Source organism: Falco rusticolus, chromosome 11, assembly GCF_015220075.1.
Source record: "Falco rusticolus isolate bFalRus1 chromosome 11, bFalRus1.pri, whole genome shotgun sequence".
NCBI lineage: Eukaryota > Metazoa > Chordata > Aves > Falconiformes > Falconidae > Falco > Falco rusticolus.
The window spans coordinates 21,578,781-21,601,842 of NC_051197.1; the positions used below are offsets into that span (position 1 = coordinate 21,578,781).

The 23,062-nt window shown below is 44.2% G+C and overlaps 2 protein-coding genes across 5 annotated transcripts in view; one reads left to right on the forward strand and one right to left on the reverse strand.

The window, feature by feature from the left end:
* MFSD14A (major facilitator superfamily domain containing 14A) lies at nt 1-19,109 on the forward strand. 2 transcript variants are annotated; one of them, XM_037404699.1, is made up of 13 exons: nt 1-102; nt 2,052-2,121; nt 9,248-9,343; nt 10,529-10,591; nt 12,000-12,127; nt 13,216-13,330; nt 14,457-14,675; nt 14,975-15,088; nt 15,598-15,669; nt 16,092-16,204; nt 16,363-16,460; nt 16,991-17,154; nt 17,789-19,109. In XM_037404699.1, the coding sequence occupies exons 4-13, from the start codon at nt 10,565-10,567 to the stop codon at nt 17,993-17,995; spliced, it is 1,257 nt and encodes a 418-aa protein (XP_037260596.1). In that variant the 5' UTR covers nt 1-102; nt 2,052-2,121; nt 9,248-9,343; nt 10,529-10,564; the 3' UTR covers nt 17,996-19,109. The 2 variants fall into 2 exon arrangements, with proteins under 2 accessions (XP_037260596.1, XP_037260595.1); XM_037404698.1 differs by lacking the exons at nt 1-102; nt 2,052-2,121 and adding an exon at nt 3,825-4,062.
* The window catches only part of SASS6 (SAS-6 centriolar assembly protein), a 14,122-nt gene continuing 9,535 nt past the window's right edge, over nt 18,476-23,062 (reverse strand). For 2 of the 3 annotated variants that reach the window (XM_037404692.1, XM_037404691.1), the window contains exons 13-17: nt 22,940-23,049; nt 22,025-22,147; nt 21,652-21,740; nt 21,129-21,217; nt 18,476-21,035 (exon numbers count right to left, since the gene is read on the reverse strand). In XM_037404692.1, the coding sequence (XP_037260589.1) occupies nt 20,950-21,035; nt 21,129-21,217; nt 21,652-21,740; nt 22,025-22,147; nt 22,940-23,049 (497 nt within the window). In that variant the 3' untranslated portion in view covers nt 18,476-20,949. The remainder of the gene's footprint in view (nt 21,036-21,128; nt 21,218-21,651; nt 21,741-22,024; nt 22,148-22,939; nt 23,050-23,062) is intronic. The other variant, XM_037404693.1, reaches the window with a different exon arrangement.

Below are 23,062 nucleotides of genomic sequence, written 5' to 3' on the forward strand. Positions count from 1 at the left end.
TCCAAGAAGTGCTTTTTTTTTGCCTTTGTTTTCATGGTTCTTTAAATTTTTAATGCTGATTATTTTCCACAGGAAGTTACTAAAGAGTTCTGCTCTTTCCAGGTAAGCTCATTCTATGTTTTTATATATCTAGAATTAATATATTTTTACTGGAAAAAATGCAGGGGAAAATGCAACAAAATACGTGGGATTAATTAGATGATATCTTCTGCTGTCGTTACTGTGAATCCAAACTTCTGTTCAGTTGAGTTTATAAATTTTTCTAATTATTTCCTGCTAGCTGAATTTATAACTCTTTCTAGAGGAAAAAAAATAAATCTGTCCTGAGGTGCCATTCCATGCTCATTTTTGAATGTCTGCTGCACATTTGCATCCAAAAGTAAACACGACATTTTTAATTCTTGTGTTCAACCTTCCGTCATCATTCTGACTGTAATTAGCCATATTAATTTCATTAGCAACGTGTAGCTCAGTAAGAATTGCTTATATGCATATGTTTATATTTGCAGCCATGAATAACACCTCTTTAGATTGTTAAAAGCTAGTCTGTATTGTCAATATGTTTTAAATCTAATTTTAAATATATAAACCAAATATAAATCATATCTTCAAAAACTGTAGGAAAATTTTTAAAGTAGTCTGAGGATATTTTATATGTTGATGTTGTTATTTGTGTGTGATTACACTGAATACAGTTCTAATATATTGTTGCCAGGCAGTGTGGAAACAGGTTTTTTTTTTGGTTTAACAGTGCTGAAACATGGAGTGCATCTTACATGAACTAATATAGTCTCTTTTTTTTAATCCATATTGAGGTAAAATATGGGGGGTGGGGGGGTGGGGGTGGTTCTCCCGTTTGTGTAGTTAATGTTGCTATAGTAATAAAGTAGTTAAAATTAAGCACTGTCTTTATTAAGAGTATGATACAAAACTGTTGGAGAGCTTTGTAAATGGAGAGGCTTGCCTTATGCATATTTTAGCAGAAATAAAAGTAGTTTAATAAATATTTATTATTTCAGAATGTAATTTTTGGCATAGTTTTCTATAAAGTCCAGAAGGCTATTGTAAGAAGTTTGTTGATAGTACCTTTTAACTTACAGCCTACTGAATTTTGCCACAAGTTTGATTTTGACTGAGACATGCTTCTTTTTGACCACTGTATTGTGACTTCTTGTGAATTGCATTTGAGCAGTGTTCTTGTGACTGTCTGTCTCTGCACTCTCCTGGTCTGAAAACCCTGATCTACTGGTTCAGGACTGCGGTTTCTGAACTGGGAGTGGCAGGGGAAGTCTGGCTGTCAAGTACCAAGTCATATATATATATATATGGTGTGCAATTGTAAAGCACAGTGATCCTTTGTAGAAAAGTTTTGCCACAAGTCTGCCCCGTTTTAAGTGTTTAATTTTGACAGTAGTGAACAGTACAATGTACGCTCTAAAATACAATGCAGTCTGTTGATTCACGTTACAATTTAGAAGCTGATGTTTTTGTATATCCATAATTTACAGTATGTCAGAGACCTGAACGGAATTCACAAACAGATTGCTGTAGATGGGGGACAACATGTTTCCCTGTCCTTTCCAGAGATGTATATAATAAAATCAGGTTATTTCACCAGCTATGCAGGAATAATTTTCAGGACACTTCATTTCTGTCATTTCTTTTTGTCAGTTCCACTCTGATCTTAGTGATCACATGCAGCATGATTTAAACTGAAACTTTTAGGCCATTAGGTGACAGATATTAATTATTAATCAACTAACCAAAGGAGCATAGCTGGTACAGAGTTACTGGGATGCAGGAGACAGTGGTCCTGGAGTTTGCCCTGAAAGCAGTCTGTAGAACTCTTAATTGAAACCATCATTTGTCTGTGCTTTGGAGTCAAGGGTTTCCTTTGGGGACATCAGAAGTACTCTGTTTTGATTCTGCTTCCAAAAAGATGGTAATGGTCCTCTGCAGCTAGCGGGTAGCATCATGCATTTACTTTGTATAGAAGTTTGAACACTATGGGTATTTAGGTGTAACGGCCAATTTTTGTTTCTCTTCTTCAGGAGATTAAATGTCAGGAATTTCTCTCTCAGTTAAATAATGGCAGAGTGGATTATGTCAGGATTTACATAGGTAAGTGGAGTTTGATATTTCGAAACGTGTAGCTGGCTGAAATTCATGACAGCAAAAGCAAGTCATACTTATCTAGAGTTTAGTCTAAATTTAGGAATTCTTAACTTGAACTATCTGCTCAGCCTACGTGAGCAAACGGGATGTTTAAGAGGTACTGTTTGGGAGGACAATGACATCAGTAACAGGGGTTGGTCTAATATAAAGGTGTGGATAGAAAACCAGCTGTTTAGTCAGTCTAGTTACAAAATGTTTTTGCTGAGATGTAGTTGTGTTAACTTTTTTACGTGAGTTTCTTACATGTCACCTACATGTCTGTGTGCTGAGTTTCCTGCCGAAGTGTAACATCACTCTCCCCAAGCAGACTGGAAGCCATGCCAAAATTTTAGACCCCTCTCCTTTTCAAGTAGAAGGGGTGAGAAACCCTGGAATAGAATTGTCACGTACTTGGCATAATTTAGTAAGACTTGTAACAAATGACTGATAATAGCAATGGCTGCGACACCCTTTTTCCCCTGTGTGTAGCCGGGTAGATCCACACTTTGTGTCATGAACTAGAGCCTTTGTCCCACAGCAAGGCCAGCGTATACCTGTAGGCCTGAGCAGGGCTGAGCCTCGTGAAATGCTGAATTCCTTAAAAGCTGCAATATGATGACATAAAAGGGTGCTTGGTCTCAAGGCTAAGAGTTTAGCTTCAGCCCATGTGATCTTACTGTGTTGGCACAGCGGTGTGCGCGGTGAGGGAGCCCCAGTACAGGCCCGCACGTCAGGGCTGAGGTGCAGCGTGGCAGCCGCTGTTGGTGTGGACACGGAAGGTGTTAATGCACGGCTGAGATTTTGGGGGAGGCAGGAATGTGCAGTAAGGGGGCTGGAAGATAGAGGATGGAGTGAAAAAAAGTGCAAAGGCTGGTATGTGGATATGGCCGTGGAGAGCTGTGTCTGAGGTGGTGCATGTAGCGGCACTGGATGTGGACAGGTGTTGCTCCATTTAGTGCTGCCAGGTATCAGCATTGAGTAAATTTAGGCTGTAAGCCGCATAAAAATTTATAGCACTAGTGCAATTTTTTATGAGATTTTCGCCACCAGTGGGTACGATGCCTTGGGATCCCCATTACCTTACTGTGTGCGGGCTGCGTGGTAAACCGGGGCCCCAAGTGGCCTGCCCGTTTAAACGTGTTAAAACTTTTGTGAGTTTTAACACTTGGGAGTGAGAAAGCGGCGCCTCCGGGTTGGGTTTGGACGAGCTGTGTCTGGGGTTGCGTGCTGCGCTCTGGAAACGCCTCTCGGGTACACCGGCTGAGAACGGGCCCTGGGCCGGCGCGGGGCAGAGGGAGCGGGGGGAGACAGCGCCGGGGCTCGGCCGGGGCGGCGGGCGCAGGCGCTGCTTGCGGGATCTGAGGGGGACCGGGCCTGCGAGGGGCACGGGGAGCCGGTGCCGCCGGGCCGGGGGGGAGCCGGGCGCCTGCAGCGGCGCAGGGGTGGCCGGCGGGTACCCGGGGAGGGTCGCGCAGGAGGACGGGCCGGCCCGCCCGGGGCGCTGCGGCCGGGCGCGCTGCTGGGGCCGGGGCACGGGCTGCACCGGCGGCCGGCCGCGTTCGTGGCGGTGGGGCGCTCGGCGCGGCGGGGCCGGGCGGGGCCGGGGGCCGGGCTCGCTCCGCGCACGTGACCGGCGGCCGGCCAATGGGGCGATCGCGTGATGCGCGGCGGCGGCTGCGCGCGGGGGCGGCCGGCCAAGATGGCGCCGGGTGCGTGAGCGGGGGCGGCGGGCGCGCGGGGCGGCGAGGCGAGGCGAAGGCCCGGCTGCTGGGGAGGGTCCGCTGCTGCCGCCGCGCCCCCCCGGGGCGGTAGGATGGTAAAATGACCCAGGGGGGGAAGAAGAAGAAACGCGCCGTGAACCGCAGCATCATGCTGGCCAAGAAGATCATCATTAAGGACGGCGGGACGGTGAGGCCGGGCGGGGCCGGGGGGCGCGGCGGGGGCCGCGGCAGGTGCGGCGGGGGGCCGGGGGGCCCGCGGGTCTCGGGCGGCGGCGTGCGAGCGGGCCGCGGCCGGCCCCGGCGCCGGGCTGAGCTCTGTGCCGGGGTTTCGGTTTCCTTTACGCGGCGGGCTGGCGCGGGCTCCGCGGCCCGAGGGGCGCCCGTGCGGCTGGCGCGGCCGTGCGGGTCGGCCCCGTCGTGCCGGCGCTCGGGGCGCTCAGGGCGAGCGCCGCCTCAGGAGCCGGGCGCGGGCAGCTGCGGCCGCCGGCGCGTCTGCACCTGGCGCGGCAGCGGAATGGCCGAAGTGAATCCGGGCGGAGGGAGGAGCCGGTGGCCGCGGCTGGCGGCGCGGTGGCCCGGGCGGGCCGTTGTGCGGGAGCGCGGGAAGGGCCGAGCGGGGCGAGGGAGCGGCGCTGCGGGGGGCAGGGCCCGGCCTGCTCTCCCCCCGCGCCCCGTAACCCCTGAGAGCGGGCCGGCGAGTGGGGCAGGGCCTTGCATCGTGGAAGCCCTGCAAAGGGTGCCTGGAAGAGGTGGTTTGCAGTTCCCTGCCGCCGTCATGCTTCCTCTTAAATACATAATTTTTAAAAAGAAAGGAAGCTGTTGAGTGCTTTGGCTGCCGGAGCTTGGTGCTTTTTGACTGATGTGTAGCGTCTCTTCCAATGTGTGTCATCACCCCAGGATTTGTTTCTGCTGGGTAACATGGTGTAGCTTTGATGTGCGCTCTTCTAAATACAGTGTCATTATTTCAAATAAAGAGACATCTTGACAGGCTCGGTGGCGGTGGCCCTTCGGTTTGTGTTTTTGGAACAGTAATGGAGAAGAGGGAGGTGCAGAGTCACTATAGTTGTTCATCAAACCAGTCATCAACTGCATTACTCAGTGGTAAGAAGCAAAACTAATTCCAGTGATGGATGCTGATGTTTTCCAGGACATTTTTTCCTACTCTTTGTTAAGGGGAAAACACATGAGATTACCTTGTACAAATGTTAAATGCAAATATTTTAGAATGAGTAACTGAAGCAGAGTAAATGCTGTCACTTGTGGGACACAAGGCTTCAGAATTTCTCTCTGTAGTAATCGCTGATTTAAATACAGTGTACTTGCAAGTTTCCTTTCTCTCTCAGCTTTAACTTTCTTTTGCCAAGGAAGGAAACAGGATGATATAATAACTGCATTCAGTGGTACTTATGGTGCTGCATTCAGTGTTTCCCCACCAGTTTCAAAAGCAGTGTCCAAAACTGCATCAGTTTTGTATGATTTTCAGTTGTTTCTAAAACTGTGGGGAAACGGGCTTATAAACATTACCTGAAGGGATGTAGATTGTTGTTAGATAACAAGAAGTACCAGCTTGTGATATTTGCTGCTTTCAAATAAATGTTTTGAGAATTTGTTAAATAAAATTTTAAAGTTATACAGTCTGATGTAGCAGAGTGTTGTTTATCATGACAGCAAAAGCTTTATGCTTGGTTGTTGGGTTTTTTTTTTAGTGTTTGCTGAAACATTTAATTAGCCTTCTGTGCTCAGTCTCCTTAGTTTCTTTGCTTACCCAATGTGTTATGTGATATTGTGGGGAACAGGTAAATGAAAACGGCCCATATCTTGAATGCCTCCAACTGGCAAATCAGTAACTAATCGATCATCTAAGTGTGCAGTTTCCAGCCCAATTGGTTTATTTTGAAACTGACATCAAAGAAAATTGTGTGACTTGCTGGCAAGAATATATACAGCTGTTTAATGAGGCAGTGTCACAGACAAAAAGTTTACTGATGGGGAGCTTCCATTAATTTAATTTAATGTCACTTAACTACTGATTCTTACGTGGCAAGAAAAAAAGCGAGCAAAAGGGAAAACCCACCCAATTTCCTTTGCTAAGCCTGTCCCCCTGCCGCAGGTTATGCTGGGTCCCCTTGGTGAGTCGGTGGGTGGGGGCATTTTTGTGCTGTTCTCTTTGCAGCTTAGTAGCTGTATTGCAGGGAAAAAAATATGTAATGGTGTGTGTACTCAAGTGTGCGTTGCCAGATTCACCAAAGGCAAGGCAGTAACACCAGTGAAGTGGTTTCCATGCTGTTCTTAATTTTGCCTTCCTTTATGACCGCTTGGAATTCATCTTATGCAAGAATTACGCGTTTTTGAAGCAGCCATGAAGTGAGTTAGGAGGTACGCCTGGGCAATGCTAGAGAGAATCAGAGCCTAGTACTTCATTCGGTGCCTTTTTCCTTTCCCGCGGAGGAGCCGCAGCTGTGATCTCGTATCTGATACCTTTGTTGCTTTGATAGTTACTCTGTTGCTGTCAGATGTGTCTTCTTTGGGTTGCCTGGCATAGATACTTTCTATCACTGGTATGACTGACAGTACACAATGTTAAATACATTTTCTCTCTGTCTAGGGAAAGGGGCGTTTTTGGAGCACAATTTTGTGCCACAGATTTTGCCAACCGTAAGGACGCCGTGTTCTGGCTACGTGGTTGCAGAGACAGGTTGCTGTTACTCTCACTGTAACATCTTAGTTGCAGGCTGTTCGCACAAAGGCTCCCTATCTTTAATCTCCAGGTGTAAGGCCTCCTGATTTGGTTACGCTTAGGTTATTACATTACATTACGCTACATTAGCCAGTTTGTAAAGTGCAGCAGGGCAGGTTTGTAGAGTAAGACAGGGCTGGATACCAAACACCTGCACTGTACGTGTTGGGTTAGGAATGTACATCAGACTAGCACTTGTTTCTTGTGGGCTGAATGCACATAATACATCTTAATGCATTGTAATGTAACCACTTACTAATTTCCTTCCCTTTCTTCCACCTCCGGAATATTTTTGCTCCATTATAGTTGCAACCATCTTTAAAAATAGCTACAGAGGTTATGATCTAAATATGACTAAATTACTTTTTTTTTTTATAGATAAGAACAAATAACTACCAATGATACATGAGCATTAGCAACACGAAAGCAAGGAAGTTTAACCCTAGTGAACTAAATGTCACTTCTGTTTGTTTCTGCCAATGTAATGGAAACAGCTGATCAGGTTGCGTACAGCTGGATGACATGGCAGAGGGCAGCGGTCACCCACTTTGTCTCTCAAATTGCCAACAATTTAGCTGTGCAGAACAGCCACTGGTTTCATTCCGCTGTTTTGGTTTGTGCGTGTCATCTCTGAGTAGCTGCCCAGAACTGGACCAGGTAGCGTGGCTGCTGAGCTTGGGTTTGCTGTATGTGAACAGAATGGAGGTGCTTCGGACCCCGGTGCTTGGAGGCACAGGGATGCTTTTTGAGCCCTGCCTCACCATCTGTAATAAATACCTTTGGGGGGTCATGAGACAGTAACTTGACAGGAATCTGGGGACTATAAGAATAAACCTGATGTTCTGTGTGAGACTGAGCCAAACAGCTCAGCGCAGAGCTGGACAAATTTTTAACCCAAAACTAAAATAAGGGTTGTGGGTGGAAAGGGAAGGGAATTGTGGGAAGTGAAGATAATTATAGCTGCTTTCTGTACCGATAAAGACTGTTAATTTACCTTCTTAAGAGAACAGGCTGAAAAAATTGCAACAGTGTCTGTTTGGTACATCTGTATTTACTGAAGAGAGCTGGGGAAAGAAAAATAGCACAGTGCTAAGGTACTTCTGTAGCTCACCTTTTACATATTGATACGGTTCCTTTTGAAAATTATGACCTTTTCTGGCAGTAGGGGTGAATGGCCGGTGTGGTTTTCTGTATTTATTTCCTACAGTTGCTCAAAAGGCTTAGGGCTTTTTTCCCTTTGTTGGAAATACTAGAATCTGGAAAGAAAAGCTGTGTATGACTTGCACAAATCTTGTAATAAAAGAAAGACTCAAGTATTACCTAACCGAAACTTAAAAATTGTGGTGTTTGGGGTTGGAAGGCACCTGATTCTAGCTGCCCCCTCTTTTCCCTCAGACAGGGTCAGCTGGAACAGTTTGCTCAGGGCCGTGTCCAGTCAAGTTTGGGGGATGGAGACTCCACAACTTCACTGGGCAACCTGTTTCCAAGAGGGGGTTCTTTTGTGCAAAGTTTAAGTAGAATTTCCTGTTTTTGTGTGTGCTTCCAGTCCTGTCACTGATGCCTCTGAGAAGAGTCCGGCTGTGTTGTCTTTACTCCCTCCCATCAGATACTTACGCACGTTGGTAAGGCGCCCCGAGCCTTCGTGAGAGGCAGCTGAGGACCTTAACCTAAGTGCTCCTAGGTCTGATCAAATCGGTGCCGCTCTGTTAGTAACTCACCTTCACACAAAGCCAGGGAAGCAGATGTTAAGGCAGCCCCGCCAAGCTTGAAGAATGCATATGAGATTTCTGATGAGTTATTCCTGCTACCTTCATATGAAAGTAATGAGTGCAGTTTCCTCAATTTGCAAATGAAGACCTGTGGCATGTTGTTTGACAGGGTAGCATTTACAGAGTATGTGAGATGAGCAGGTTGTCCCACCTGTGCTTTTTGTTCTCCTCAAAAGCTACTTATGATTATACTAAATGACCAAAGAGTTTAATGTTCCTTACTTCAAATCTTTTATCCAGATCTCTTCCTACATTTGAAGCACACTGCATCTAATGGGCCTGTTCTCAGTATTTAGGAAGCAATCACTGCTGTTCCTGAGATTCACTTCTGGCATTCATTGCTTATGGTTTTCTTCCCTAATTTAGAGCTGTCAAAGTTTACGTAGCCATGGTGCCTTTTAGTAACAGAAGTACGATAAAGCTGTTTGATAGACCGGGTAATTAGACTTTGGGGTAGCTGAGTGTGAACACTGCTGTGTTTTGAAATAATGAAAACTTTATTTTCATGGAGCGTTGTGTGCGCGTAAGCATTTTTCTTGAGGAAAAGGAACTTAATTCTCCAAAGAACAGTCTGTTTCCACTTGCAGTGGCATCCTTGTTTCCCAGACTGGCAGTACAAAAGGTTTATTTTTTAATTTGAGATGGGAGCGCACTTTGTATTCTGTGGAGGATTAAGACTTTTCAGGATGTTGGCAACAAAGGGTTAAAAAGGAATTTCACTCAGTACCAGTTAGCTTGAATAACTGTATTCTGATGTGTTGAATCCTGTTTCATTTCTGAATCCCTCTATTTTTAGCGTTAGATGCATTTCTCATGACTGGTAGATTATGAGATGTTTAAATCGCTTGTTTTTTCTCTTGTTTTAGCCTCAAGGAATAGGTTCACCTAGTGTCTACCACGCTGTTATAGTGATCTTCCTGGAGTTTTTTGCTTGGGGACTCCTGACGGCGCCCACTCTTGTGGTAAGTGATACCCTTAATCTTTTTCTTGCTGTGTGGGAGATGGGGCGATCACTGCAAAGGCACTGAACGTCTTCTGAATTAAATGAAAATTATGTATCACTGAGCTGCTCTGTTGTGCAAATGAAAAGTTTTGTATTTTTGCATGGAATCAGGACTTCCAAATTATTTCTTCAAAGCAACATAATGATGCAGCATAGCTGTTTATGTGCGATTCTGCTAACACTCAAGCTTACATGTAAATATTTTCTGACTTGAAACCAGTAAGACTATAATGAAATTATCTTCCTTTCAAGACACTACAGAAAGCTGAAACATGACAAATGTAAGGACAAAAATATGCTTGAAATTTGGTAAAATTATGCAAGTGTGTGTGTGCACGTAGAAGGTCTTTGCTGACCTGGCTGTGCTTTAAACAGAAGCTTCAGAACACGGACCCTGTTACACTGGTCAAAGCTTCCCTGTGATTAGCAAGACAGTCATACCAATGTGTTTGTACCAAATTATTTTCTCATTTATTTGGTTGCTTTCCGTTTGGGTTTAATCTTCAAAAGTGACACATCCTTACAAATTAAAAGGAGCAAAGGCTTAAAGATCTCCAAGCAAAGTCCACCTAAAACACAGTCTTGGTGTGGCCCTGTAAGCTGAGGTTAACCATGAACAGTCTCTTGGGTATAAACAGCACGTCGGTCACTGAGTGGAATCCATCTTACGTAGCACGAGTCAGACCAAGAAAGGGGCCTGCTTTAACCTGCCCATCCAGGCTCCGCTCACCAAACTGAGAGGCGCTGCAGGATGATGATGCCTCTCTGGCCTCTCCCCAGCCCCCTACAGATGATAGAGTAATGGGCAGAGTCTGGTCTGAGACCCATTTTCTCGGTTCTGTGTGGTCTATTTAGACTTCAGACACTGAGGTTGGATGACAAGAATCCTTCCCAAAGTGCTGAGAGAGCTGAGGCCTCCCTCTGTCAGGTGTAAAGCTAAAATCTCAAAAGCACTTCCCATGGGAATTAAAGATTAAATGGCTTATTTGTGGTTAGTCTCTTTTTTTTTTTTTCTTTTTCCTTTCTCCGTATTATGTGAAACTATAAAACTGCTGTGGGTGTGCATCTGTTGAAGTTGGCTGCATCATGAGCAATATTCATAGTTAATATTGTGTAAGTGACAGTGTTCATATTTCTTCTCCAGGTTTTGCATGAAACCTTCCCAAAACACACATTTCTAATGAATGGTCTAATTCAAGGAGTAAAGGTAAGGTGACACTGGCTTGACATTGTCTCCCATAACATCCTCATACATAAACTCAGGACGTGCGGGTTAGGTGACTGGACAGTGAGGTGGATTGACAGCTGGCCGAACGCCAGGGCTCGGAGGGTTGTGATCCGCAGCGCAGAGTCCAGCTGGGGGCCTGTAGCTCACGGTGCTCCCCAGGGGTCAGTGCTGGCTCCAGTCTTGTTCAGCTTATTCATCAGCGGCCTGAATGAGGGACAGGGCATGCCCTCGGCAATCCTGCTGATGATACAAAACTGGGAGGAGTGGCTGGTACACCAGAGGCTGCGCTGCCATTCAGTGGGACCTGGACAAACTAGACAGCTGGGCAGAGAGGAACCTCGTGAAGTTCAACAAAGCGTAGGGTCCTGCACCCAGGGAGGAACAACCCCACACACCAGCACGGGCCCGGGCTGACCTGCTGGAAGGCAGCTCTGCAGACAAGGACCTGGAAGTCCTGGAGGACAGCAGGTTGCCCACAAGCCAGCAGTGTGACCTTGGGCCAAGGAGCCAGTGGGACCCTGGGGGCATTAGGAGGACCATGGCCAGCAGGTCGAGGGAGGTGATCCTCCCCCTCTGCTCTGCCCTGCTGAGGCCACATCTGGAGCACTGTGTCCAGTGCTGGGCTCCCCAGTTCAGGAGAGACAGGGAACTACTGGGGGTGCCCAGCGAAGGGCTACAAAGGGGATGAGGGGGCTGGAGCATCTCCCTTATGAGGAAAGGCTGAGAGAGCTGGGGCTGTTTAGCCTGGGGAAGGCTGAGACGGAGTTTTATCAGTGTCTGCAAATATTTTGAGAGGCATGTGTCAGGAGGATGGGGCCAGGCTCTTTTCAGTGGTGCCCAGTGCCAGGACAAGGGGCAACTGGCACAGACTGAAGCACAGGGAGTTCCTTCTGAATGTGAGGAGAAACTTCTTTACTGTGAGGGTGACAGAGCACTGGGACAGGCTGCCCAGAGAGGCTGGGGAGTCTCCTCTGGAGACATTCAAACCCCACCTGGACACAATTCTGTGCAGCCTGCTCCAGGTGACCCTGCTTTAGCAGGGGGTTGGACTGGATGATCTCCAGAGTTGAACAGGATATTTTCTATTACTTAAATTTATGTGAATTCTATATATATAAAACTATAAAGCACAGTTTATAAAGCTGCTAATATGACTGGATCATCTATATTTTGAATTTTGTGTAGTTCTGAGGTAACAAATCTCAAATTTAAGGTAATCAGACATGGGATAGAAGATCAATAATGCTTGACCGTATTGCCTTTGCATTGCCCTATGGTCATCAGACTTTAATAAAAGTAGAGCCCAGGCTGCTACCATATTGCGGTATGGTTGGCTACCGTAATTCTAACCGCTTGCTTCTAACTTAAAACGTTTTGTTTCATTTAGGGCTTACTATCGTTTCTCAGTGCCCCACTCATAGGTGCCCTGTCTGATGTGTGGGGACGGAAGTCCTTCTTGCTGCTAACAGTGTTTTTCACCTGTGCGCCAATACCACTGATGAAGATCAGCCCATGGTTGGTAAATTTCTTCACACTAGGTTTGCCATTTCTGGTCAAGGTTGCTATATAGTGCCGGTTTGTAGCATCGTTGGTAAGGTACTGTTTGTGCTCTGTGGAAGGCTGAGGCTCTTGTATTACTTTGGCCAGAGCTGGGAGGACAGTCACGCTGAAGTGGCTGCTGTGAGGCCACACACTTCGGCCAGGATTGCAGGAGCTGCCGGGTTTGCGCTGTGCTGCAGGCCCCGCTCCCTACTTCAGCACGCTTGCGAAAGATGCGAGAGCGCTGGGCAGTAAACGGTGTAGGTCTGTGCTGTGGCCCTGTTACTCAAAAGCTAACCACCTATGCAGCAGCGAAAGCCTTACCTAATGCTAGCTAGTGCGTGAAGTAACCATTCGTACCCTAAAATGTTGCTGCAGTTTTCTACTTTCTCAGGTTGTAAAACCCATCAGCTCTCAGGCTGTGCGCGCGTCAGTGAGCTCTTCACTGGCACCTGCGTTCCCAGGTGGAGCCTGAGCCGCGGCTCAGTTGGTGGCCTGGTGCTGTGCCCGAGGGTGCAGCTGGGATAGCCCCGGCGGCAGTGACGCAGGGCAGAGCCAGCGGTGCGGGTAGCCCTGTCGGCCTTTTCAGTTTTCTCTCTGCTCACACGCTTTGCTCATGGGTTCTAAATCCCTTTGCTGGGGAGTAGTTTCTTTCTAAGTGTAGATTAATGTTTCAAATGACAAGTGCTAGTGTCTAGAGCTTAAAGATTCGGCTAATGTTGCGACTCTCAATGACCAGCTTCTCAAAATAGTGAAGTTCTTAATTTGCTGTGGGTGGTAGGCATCCAGCGGGAGTTAGCCTAACACCTCTTTTCCCAGAAGTAACTTCTTTGCAGCAGCTTTCTACAGTGTTACAAAATTAGGCTGTTTGTACTCAGTGCGCTAAGGAGTTACACAACTGTACCGGGACACATTCACAGGGGCTTTATCCAAGTTAGTATTTGTCAGGGAAAGCTAGACAAGATGATTTACTGTTGAACCGTATTTGCATTGTAAATGCAGACTTTCTGTTTCTATTTAGCTGTTCTGATTTATTTTTTTTTATATATATATAATGTTCCTAGGTGGTACTTCGCTGTTATCTCCGTGTCTGGAGTTTTTGCGGTGACGTTTTCTGTGGTTTTTGCATATGTAGCAGACATAACCCAAGAACATGAAAGAAGCATGGCCTATGGTTTGGTATGTATTTTTCTGGCTCTGTTCCTGTGGCATTCAGGACTAAAAGCATCAGTAGGCAGAGCTTTTCAAAATTGCGGGTTTATTTCTTCTGGGGCAAGTCGGTTTTAGTTTGGAGTAAGGTTTTTCTGTTGAATTGTTCTTGTCATCCAGTCCTGTATCTCTTGATACTTAACTATCTAACTTAAACAAAACACAACTGTGTTAAAGGCTGTCTTTCAGATGTGTGTCTTAGCAGTTATTATCGGTGTTAATGATGTAATTTGAGAGGCTTTGGTTATTGCTCCATTGTTTCTCACACTAGTGCTACTCTGTCATCTTCTCAAAAATCTAACCTTGCTCCTGGTTAATGCTGGAAGTGCCCTTGTATGGTATCCTGACTACTTCTGCTTGTCTCCAGTCACTGCACTTCATTTCAGAACAAATGTAGCCAAAACTTGTCTGCTTTAAGTTCTTACCTCTGGCCTCCGCTGCTGCGTTACCTCTTGATAACCTGCCAGGTCTCAGGAGCCTTCCCAGCCCTGCGTGTTGTGGGTTAGCGGAATTATTTGTTGTGTTCAAGTGACAGAATCCACTGTCATATTCAGCAGCAAGAGCCAGAAGCAATGGGTATAGAACTAAATAGTTTCTTTCTGCCTGTATACGTCAGGGATTGAGATATGCCGAGAAAGTTCCTTCAGTTTTAAGTTAACATCTTCCACAACAAGGGCAGCTGGTTAACTGGAAACTTCTTTGTGAAGACCCACGGTACCCAGTTGGATTAACCAGCATATTAAATATGCCCTTGATACATGTCGTGTTGTTCTTAACAGGCATCGCGTATTTCACTAATATGAGCATTAAACGCAGCTCATCGCTTCCCAGAGATACCAGCATGCTGTATAGTTAATTAAACCTAATTATGTCGGTACATACTAGAGTGCTGGGAGCCTCACATTGCTGTCCAGTTATCAAAAAACCCCCATATTTTTGGAAAACCTTTGTCTGAAATAACACAGATGCTGCCAGAGTGTCACAGGAAAAAGGTTACTTTTAATGGTTGCCTGATTAAAATGGGTAGACTCCTGAAAATGCTAAGTGGGCAATAATGTTGTTGACCATATAACTGAAAATCTGTTATTTATTCCAGGTTTCGGCAACTTTTGCGGCAAGTTTAGTTACCAGCCCCGCTATTGGTGCCTACCTTGGTCGAGTCTACGGAGACAGCCTGGTTGTGGTCCTGGCTACAGCAATAGCCTTGTTAGACATTTGTTTTATTCTTGTTGCTGTACCAGAATCGCTGCCAGAGAAGATGAGGCCAGCGTCCTGGGGTGCACCCATTTCGTGGGAACAGGCTGACCCTTTTGCAGTAAGCTACTGAAATATGGAATATTTTGTTACTTTTTAAATGTTGAGCTTTTGAGACAGGGAAGACTGAATTTACCATGTTTCAGGCTTGAAGAACAAAGCCCATCTTTTTTCAGGTTTAAGTTTGTGTTGCTGCTAATACTTTGGCCAACAAGCCTGCTAAACATGCAGGGAATGTGTTGGTGGTCCCACGTAGTAGCTGCATTAATTGACACGCTTTTCAGATTCACACTAGAGATGCTTTTTGAATATGAAGGCTGAACGTTTTACAATACTTCTATTTTTTTTTTTTCCCCACAGTCACTGAAGAAGGTCGGCCAGGACTCAATTGTGCTGCTAATCTGCATAACAGTCTTTCTTTCCTACCTCCCAGAGGCAGGTCAATATTCCAGCTTCTTCCTATACCTCAGACAGGTAACTTTAAAGTTTTGAAATGAACAGAAATTTATAGGGAAGTCTTCAGTGTTGCTGAAATATTTTTATTAATACAGAAAGTGCAGATAACTAGTATAATTTAAAAGCTTCCAGCAGCTGATTTAAGTCACTTGCTGTTCTGTTATTGTCTTCTTTTAGAGAGACAAACCGAGAGACTATGAAGTAACAGTTTCTCCTATTATGTAGTTCTTTGCATCATTCTCGGACCATGAGGTTCACTATGTTAAACGAGGTTTTTTTATTCTTTGAGGGAACCATTTACTTGTTTTCTATCTATGCCCCTTTATTTTTGTGTACTTACTTGATTTAATGGCAAAAAAAAAAAGGGGGGGGGAACCCAAAACCACAACAAAACCAAACCCTGAAGAACCTTTTTTCTAAGTTAGGGAGGAGTTGAATAATACCAGTCTACTGCATTGTGTGCTATGTTTGTGATGTCATAGTACATGGTTTACCGTTAATAATCAAACTGCCTTTTTTTCATACAGATAATGGGATTTTCATCTGAAAGTGTTGCAGCATTTATAGCAGTCCTTGGGATTCTTTCCATTATCGCACAGGTGAGTTACTGCTACATACAGCATGGGTTTGGTAACTCTGAAAGCACTAAGCACTGTGGAGAGCTTGCAGAAACCTGACTCACCTTTTCTGCAGCTGTTTTTCTAAGTCTCTAACAATTGATTAACACCCCGCTTTAACGTAGATGAAAAAAGAGCAGCTTGCCAGTCAGGGTTTGGTTCATTAATATCCAAGGCATATTGTGCTGGGAAAATTCAATCCTTGTGCACTGAAGAAGGGGCGGCAGTTGGTCATATTACTTGCTAAATGACTGCTGGTTTTTTGGCTCCTGGATACTTGGCAACTACTGCTTTTGGAGAATTTTACTGGGCTTTTTAAAATTAATATATTATTTGCATGTTTTTAATATTTAGAATAAAATGTTACTTTTTTTTTTTCTTTACTCCCCCCTGCTCCCTGTCAGACAATAGTTTTGAGTTTACTTATGCGATCCATTGGAAATAAAAATACCATCCTACTGGGTCTAGGATTTCAAATACTACAACTTGCGTGGTATGGCTTTGGATCAGAACCATGGTATGTAAATTTCATTTCGATATCTGAACGATACGGTGTTTTCCTGCATTTTATCCTTTATCAAAGGGAGATACTTAAGCATGAGTGAGCACACGTACGTGTACATACACATATGAGCGCTGTCCATGCAGAGCCATTACTTTGGGTGTGTTTTGCAGGATGATGTGGGCAGCGGGTGCGGTGGCGGCCATGTCCAGTATTACTTTCCCGGCTGTAAGCGCACTGGTTTCACGAACTGCTGACGCTGACCAACAGGGTAGGTGTTGTCCCAGTACTTTGCATTCTAGTCTGGAGTCCCGTGAAGACAGACGTGTCAGGGTGTCATCATCGTGCTGGTCCATCAGCCTGAATCTTGGCACTGACCAGCCCGTACACCAGCACAGGTCACAAAATGTTACAATCCAAGTTTCTTGGAAGTTGTGATCTGTGTGTATTGCGGTGTTTGGCACAGAGGGAAAACGCTGAACAGGTCCCATCTGCAGCAAAATATTTAGCAGACTTGCTTAGTTGTCCGGGTTGCGTACAGCGCTTTCCCTCCTGTGTGAGAAAGTGTCGTACCGGTCTCTGAATGAGCACGGCATGGGCAGGACTACTCTGTGCCGAACGGGGAGATGGAAAACCACCCGCCGTGCGCTGCAGTACCGGCTTTTCTGTGCCCCCGTGTATCGCTACCCATAGCGCAACACCATTTAGAGCCACTTCCCTGCTCGTGCCGGTTCAAAGGTGAACAGAGCCTTGCTGATCCATTAAAAATAGCGCGGTAACGGTGTATTTGGCTTCTCCCAGGTGTTGTTCAAGGGATGATAACAGGAATTCGAGGACTCTGCAATGGTTTGGGACCAGCACTTTATGGTTTTATATTCTATATATTCCATGTCGAACTGAGTGAACTCCCCATGCCTGAATCGCCATCAGGAGGTAGCGTCGTCACACAATACCATTTGCAGCAGGTATTCTTTCACTTACCGACTCCAAAGAAACTGGGAGGGGACTGTGCGCCCACCAGTTCTTGAGATGATGCTGTGTTACATCTTGTTATGCTTCGTTTACAGTTAGCCAGCATAACAAACAGAGGTTCTTGAATCACTCCGGGGGAGGGCTGTTGATGGGTTTGCTTGGTTTTAACTAGGCGGTACGGGTGAGGTTAACTTTCAAATAGATACAGCTGCTGACCCTTGTAAAGAGAATAGATGGAGGGAAGGAGGGACTGGTCCCAGCAGCATCCCGTGCTGTTTCTTGTCTCCTTGACACTGTATTTTCCTTTCACATGTCATCCATTTTTGTTTTGTTGCCCTTTAACCAAGCTCTCTGTATTCTTTTTTCTAGTTCCTAATAATTAATTTGTTGAGGAAACTAAGCAGGAAGGATTCACGCTAGGAAAGGAAGTGGGCCAGCATTAATGGGAATCATATGCTCCCTCTCCGGAGCCTTAGGATGCAATACTCTGTCCGCAGGGGACAAACGCTGCGCTGGGTAGCATAGCGAGACAGAGTTGCTCCTGAGCCTTGTGCAGTTAGCTGTGGGCTGTAACCATGTGTCTGAAGGCTTGTTAATACTTTGTGGTGTTACTGTTGTTGCTTTCAGAATTCTATAATTCCTGGACCCCCATTCTTATTTGGAGCATGCTCTGTGCTGTTGGCACTACTTGTTGCCTTGTTTATTCCCGAACACACCAACCTAAATGTACGATCCAGCAACTGGAAGAAACACTGTGGCAGCCATGGCCATCCCCACAGTCCGCAGGCTCCCGGTGAAGCTAAAGAACCATTACTGCAAGATACAAATGTATGACAAAAATCCAGGAGAACTTTGAGACTTATTTTGCATCAGCAGTTTGGGATACACATTCCAATTCCATCAAAATGTAATTTCTTAAGGTAATCTTAAGAAGTAGCTTTCTGCATGAAGTCCATAGGAATTTAAAACCGGAAGTTTCTCCAAAGACGTCGCCATTGAATTAGTAATTTGCTTTTCAAAACGGTTACATACTCATCTCTTGCCAGGAAATACTGTTACTACTAAACTTTACATTCTAGTTCGGAGACAAAGAATAGAGTCAAGGCATGAGCATGTGTCCTTCTGTTCCTTAAGGTGGTGAGCTTTAATTCTAGTCGTGCTAAGTCTCAGTGAGACATACTAGCATCCATGCAGACCCATTCATTTTAATGCTGTAAAATCTTGGGTCAGATGATTCAAAGCCTTAATGTAAATGTACTCAAGTAGGGAGAAGGTGAATTGGTATCATTTATTTTAAAGGTCATATGGCAGGGGTTTTTTTTAAGTTTGTACTAATATAAAAATCACATGAGCACGCTTGCTGAACAGTAAAAGTTATTTTTATGTAAGTGCATTTACTCTTTCTATTTTTGAATAAACGGTAGTATCAAACACTTGTTTAAATACTAAGTGGGTGTTTTGAGCCTACAGATTTTAATACTGGCTCTAAAACTGCTTTCTTGAGTACCGTTTATTGTACCACTATATTTCTGATGTTTGCGTAATCATAAAGGACCTCAAAACTTGAATACACAGACTGAAATATAAGCTGATAGCCTTGAATATGTCAGTGTGCTATATAGTGGCCTTTGAGGACTGTCACAAATAACCCTTTTGCATTACAGAGCTAATGTTTTAGTCCTAAATTTTCAGGACCCTTAGTACAGAAGAGAGCTTTATACAAGTACTGATGTGAATTTCTCTAAAAGTGTATATTTTTGTGTCCAGTTGTATTATTTAAGTGTTCCTTTGTATAAATTTGTGTATAAAGTATTGTATAGGTTTAAAATGTTTTCATCTTGTGGTTATTGCTTAATGCTTTTTTACCTTTGAACATTCACCATGGTTGACCAAGAGCAGGAAAAGAAAATGTAAATATACTGTTAATAAAGTTGAATATTTTAATGAATTTTTAAATAATTGCTAATGTCTCTTAAAACCTTACGTGTAGTTGTACTTCAGCAGGTGGGGAAAGGAAGTCTGGAGTACAGGTCCAGCACTGCGCTTTATCTGTTAGATAAGGCTGAGGGTCTTCATTTTGTGTGGCTGCAGCTGGCTGCTTCGTTCCCTGGGAATCTAACGAACAGGATTGGGGCAGATACAGGCTGCGAGAAACAAGGCTGTAACAAAGGCTGTCCGCCTGCAGTGGCCTGCAGCTTCTGCCTCCGTGATGCTGTGCTGCTGTCAGTCTGCCCAGGCCACCACCGTTTTGTTTCGTTTAGATTTGAGTAGGGCTGGGAGAGCTGGAAAGCTGCCACATTTTAATTATCAGCTTCCCTTTTGATAGCAACTATATGTACTTCAAGAGAAAGAGACCAAATTCAATTAATTTACACTGACTAAAACCTTTGCTAGAAGTAGTAGCATAAGCACAGACCTTAGCAGGGGGTGGCTGCCATCTGCGGATTGTGCATCATGGTGCTGGTCCAGTAGCACCGCATTGCATAGGGAAGTGAGGAAGCTGGGAAGAAAACTCCAGAAAAAAGGTAAGGTGAATGAAATAGTACTGTTCTGGCACTCACCTCATCTTAGAATTTCAGTACAGTAGAAATGGTGGTTTAATTACTCTTAAAACTTACTAATCAGAGTTTTTGATTAAAAAATTTAATATTTTCATTGAAACTTACAAATGCCAAAACAAGTGAATATACATTATCATAGTGCTGATTTATAAATCAAATATACACATTTTGCACAGCAAAACAAACCAATTAAGTATACAATCCTCTGGATGCACTTAAAGATATTTCATACCTTTTAACCTTAGTTATTTAACAGCAGAAGTATGTAAATGGTCGTTTAAAAAGTGTACTCCATATGTTACAAAAACTTGCACTCCAGTTCTGTACTGGAACACCAAATAAAGCTGTTAACCTTCTAGCATGTGAACCCAGGTAGTAGAATAAGCTGAAGAGTGTTAGTGTAGCTCAGATTTCTTTATCTTCTTACATACTTACTTTGTGGTAAAGTATGGTTAGTAGCTTTTAGGTGTTGTGGTACTTCCAATAGTTAACTGTTCAGATCCTGATGTTTTATGCATGTTGGCCTCTGGAATGTAACACTGACAGATTAATAGAGAAGTTAGGGTAACCAAAAGTGAGAATTTTAACTTCTAATGTTGTACCTTCAGGGGAATAATTTAGCGTCTTCAATATCAATTAGAGTATTTGTAAGTATATGCAATTCAGGTAAACTCGTTCCAAAATTAAGCAAGGTTTTAAAATTAAAAGCCAGTCATGCCAACTTACGACCATGACCATTACTAAAATTGACAGCGTGTCCCAGTTCTCCAGCACTTTCTCGTTGCATCATCCTTTCTCTGACAGCAGTCAAGACCCGTATCCATAGGGAAACGTTCTCTCGCAGAGCCTGCGGGAGCGTACGTCTCACCTGTTCTACAGCCGCTCTCGTCCACTGCTGTAATAAAAGTCAGTGCACTTCAGCGGGTTTTTTAGGAAGACTCCAGGGTCTCCAATAAACTGAGAGAAAATTCTGCACTGCCCCCGTGACTGAACTACTGCACTGTTCCCACTAAGGGCTGAGGCTGCTTAAAAGCTTTTATTATTTTGTTTAGGCCCACATAGCCTGAAACATCATCCCAGTGAGTCAAAGTTATCTTTCTCAAAGAAAACAGATTCAGAATTACAAAATACCAGTTGACATTGATACTTTACCAATACATTATTACAGGGCATCCATAAATCCCCCAAACAGTTAAAAGAGGACTCTTTCTTTAAGAACCCTGTCTACTAGCCGGGAAAATAAGCTGAGGCTGGTGTTACAGCAGCTTTTGGTGACGGCTGGGCCTTTGTTGGCAAGTACGGTTTCAAATACTCTGTAGAACAGCAGAAACAAGATAAAGGGTAGTAATAGTTACGGTTCTAAATGCATTCCAAATAACATCTTGTTTTACTATTTCCATACATACCTGAGTTAAGTGTATTTTGACTAAGCCCTCGTAAAGGAATGCTGTCATTTTTCTTGAAATACTTCGATTCCAGCCCCAAGTTGTCACCACTAGAAATAAAAAGGCTAATTAAAATTTAAAAACAAATGTGGATAATGACAAGTGCAGATACAGACCCATTCAGAGAGATCCTAGCTTGAAGGGCAACTACTACATTCCTATGAACTCTAAGAACAGTCTAGAAATAGTTTTTTGGCTGACCCATCACCTGATAGCCTTAGATCTGTCACCAGGAGGGACAACGAACTTTTGTTCCATGGGACCCACTCCTGAAGGCACAGTGCTTCGTTTGTCACCTAGGAACAATCACGTCTGCCACAACTTAAAATTCATGAACATGCTGACGGAGAAAGGCAGGCTGCAGAACTAGCTTGGTACTGGAAATATTTCGCTCAGTTCCAGACACACATGGAAGACAAATGGCTTCATAAAAGTAATAATAATAAAAAAAAAACCAACTTCAAATGCAATAGATGACACTTACTTCTCCTTATTTGCTGGATGACTAGTTCCAGTCACTGTTGGAACATCTGAGCATCGATTCATCTTAGAAAGCTGCATGTTGAAATGAACCTGCAGAAACACAAGAGTTGCAGTTAGAGAGCAACTGCAGGTACAGCGGTACCCTCGGGGATTACTGCTTCCATACCCTGCACAGCACTTCTGTGCAGCAAGCATGAAAGAATGAGCAACAGAAACCCAAGCATTAGCTACTAGTAGCGATAACGTTCAAGACTGGGAGTTTAAGAGTACTAGGATATACACTAAATATGCATTTTGAGAAATAGTCAAAACGTTAAGCTTTGGTATTTTATGCTATCACATTCTTAAACAAACAGAAAAGTCAAAGTGCCTGCCTTTGGTGCTGGACATTGTGAATGGACATTTTTGTTGTGTGCCATTTCTGGAAAATTCTGGAAGGCATAGAGAGGAGAAATGGGATGATTGATTCCTGAGCTGGGGAAGGATGGTTGGTCAGGCTGTAGGAGAAACAGAATACATCCATAAAGGAGAAAAATAATTCTTAAAGTAATTGGTTGTAGAGATTCAAAATTCTGAAGTTAATAGCTAAGCCTCATTTGAGTCTTCCTGATGGGAAGAAAACCACTTTTTCCGAGATTCATATTCTTAAGGAAAACCTGTAAAAAGTTAGACAAGTTGAGCACTCTTAGCTAATAATTAAGCTACACACCCTGTAAATAATTAATACATTATATGTATCTAGCTATACATCAGAGACCTGTGCATGAGTATGCCCTTCCACTACTAAGCAGCTCATTAACTGCTACCACAGATACCTGTACACTCAGGGACAACAAGAATAAATCCCATAGCCTATCGGGTCTTAACAAAGATAGTATGTAATGTTTCTTACCCCTTACTTTCATGTTTCTAAATATCACTAAGAGTATTCAAATAGTACAATTGCTTTCTCAACATATATAAAGATAGTAAGTTTACCTCAAAATGCCACCTTTCTACCTCCCCCACCCCTTCACCCTGCACTTCATTTCCAAGCTAATTCTGCATTGTTCTGTGTGTTTTAATAAATGAATGATTAGAAATTTTTCACTTAGAAGGCCAGGGCATCCAGTAGCACCCAACAGGTTATTACATTATATTAAAAAAACCAAGCAACCAAACAGAAAAGCGCCCACACCCACCCAAAGATGATGAAAGCACTTTTTTTTTTTTCCTCTTCTCTTTTACAGCCATACACTTCAGGAAATAACGACTACATCATAACCATGTTACTTATAGTTGTATCTTACCACGCCCTGAGGTGACAGAGCAGTCCTGCCCCCGCGGTGTGTACTGGCAGAAGTCTCTAGCTTCTTTGCCATCTGAACTTCATTCAGCTGTTTGTTTAACCATGTGATTACTGAAGAGAGAAG

Excerpts from the sequence above, each read along its gene's own strand:
- MFSD14A (XM_037404698.1), top strand. The coding sequence starts at position 3,976 with ATGACCCAGGGGGGGAAGAAGAAGAAACGCGCCGTGAACCGCAGCATC. Across the intron at positions 12,128-13,215 it reads CTGATGAAGATCAGCCCATG|GTGGTACTTCGCTGTTATCT; the intron begins GTTGGTAAATTT and ends TAATGTTCCTAG. Across the intron at positions 15,089-15,597 it reads TCTTCCTATACCTCAGACAG|ATAATGGGATTTTCATCTGA; the intron begins GTAACTTTAAAG and ends TTTTTCATACAG.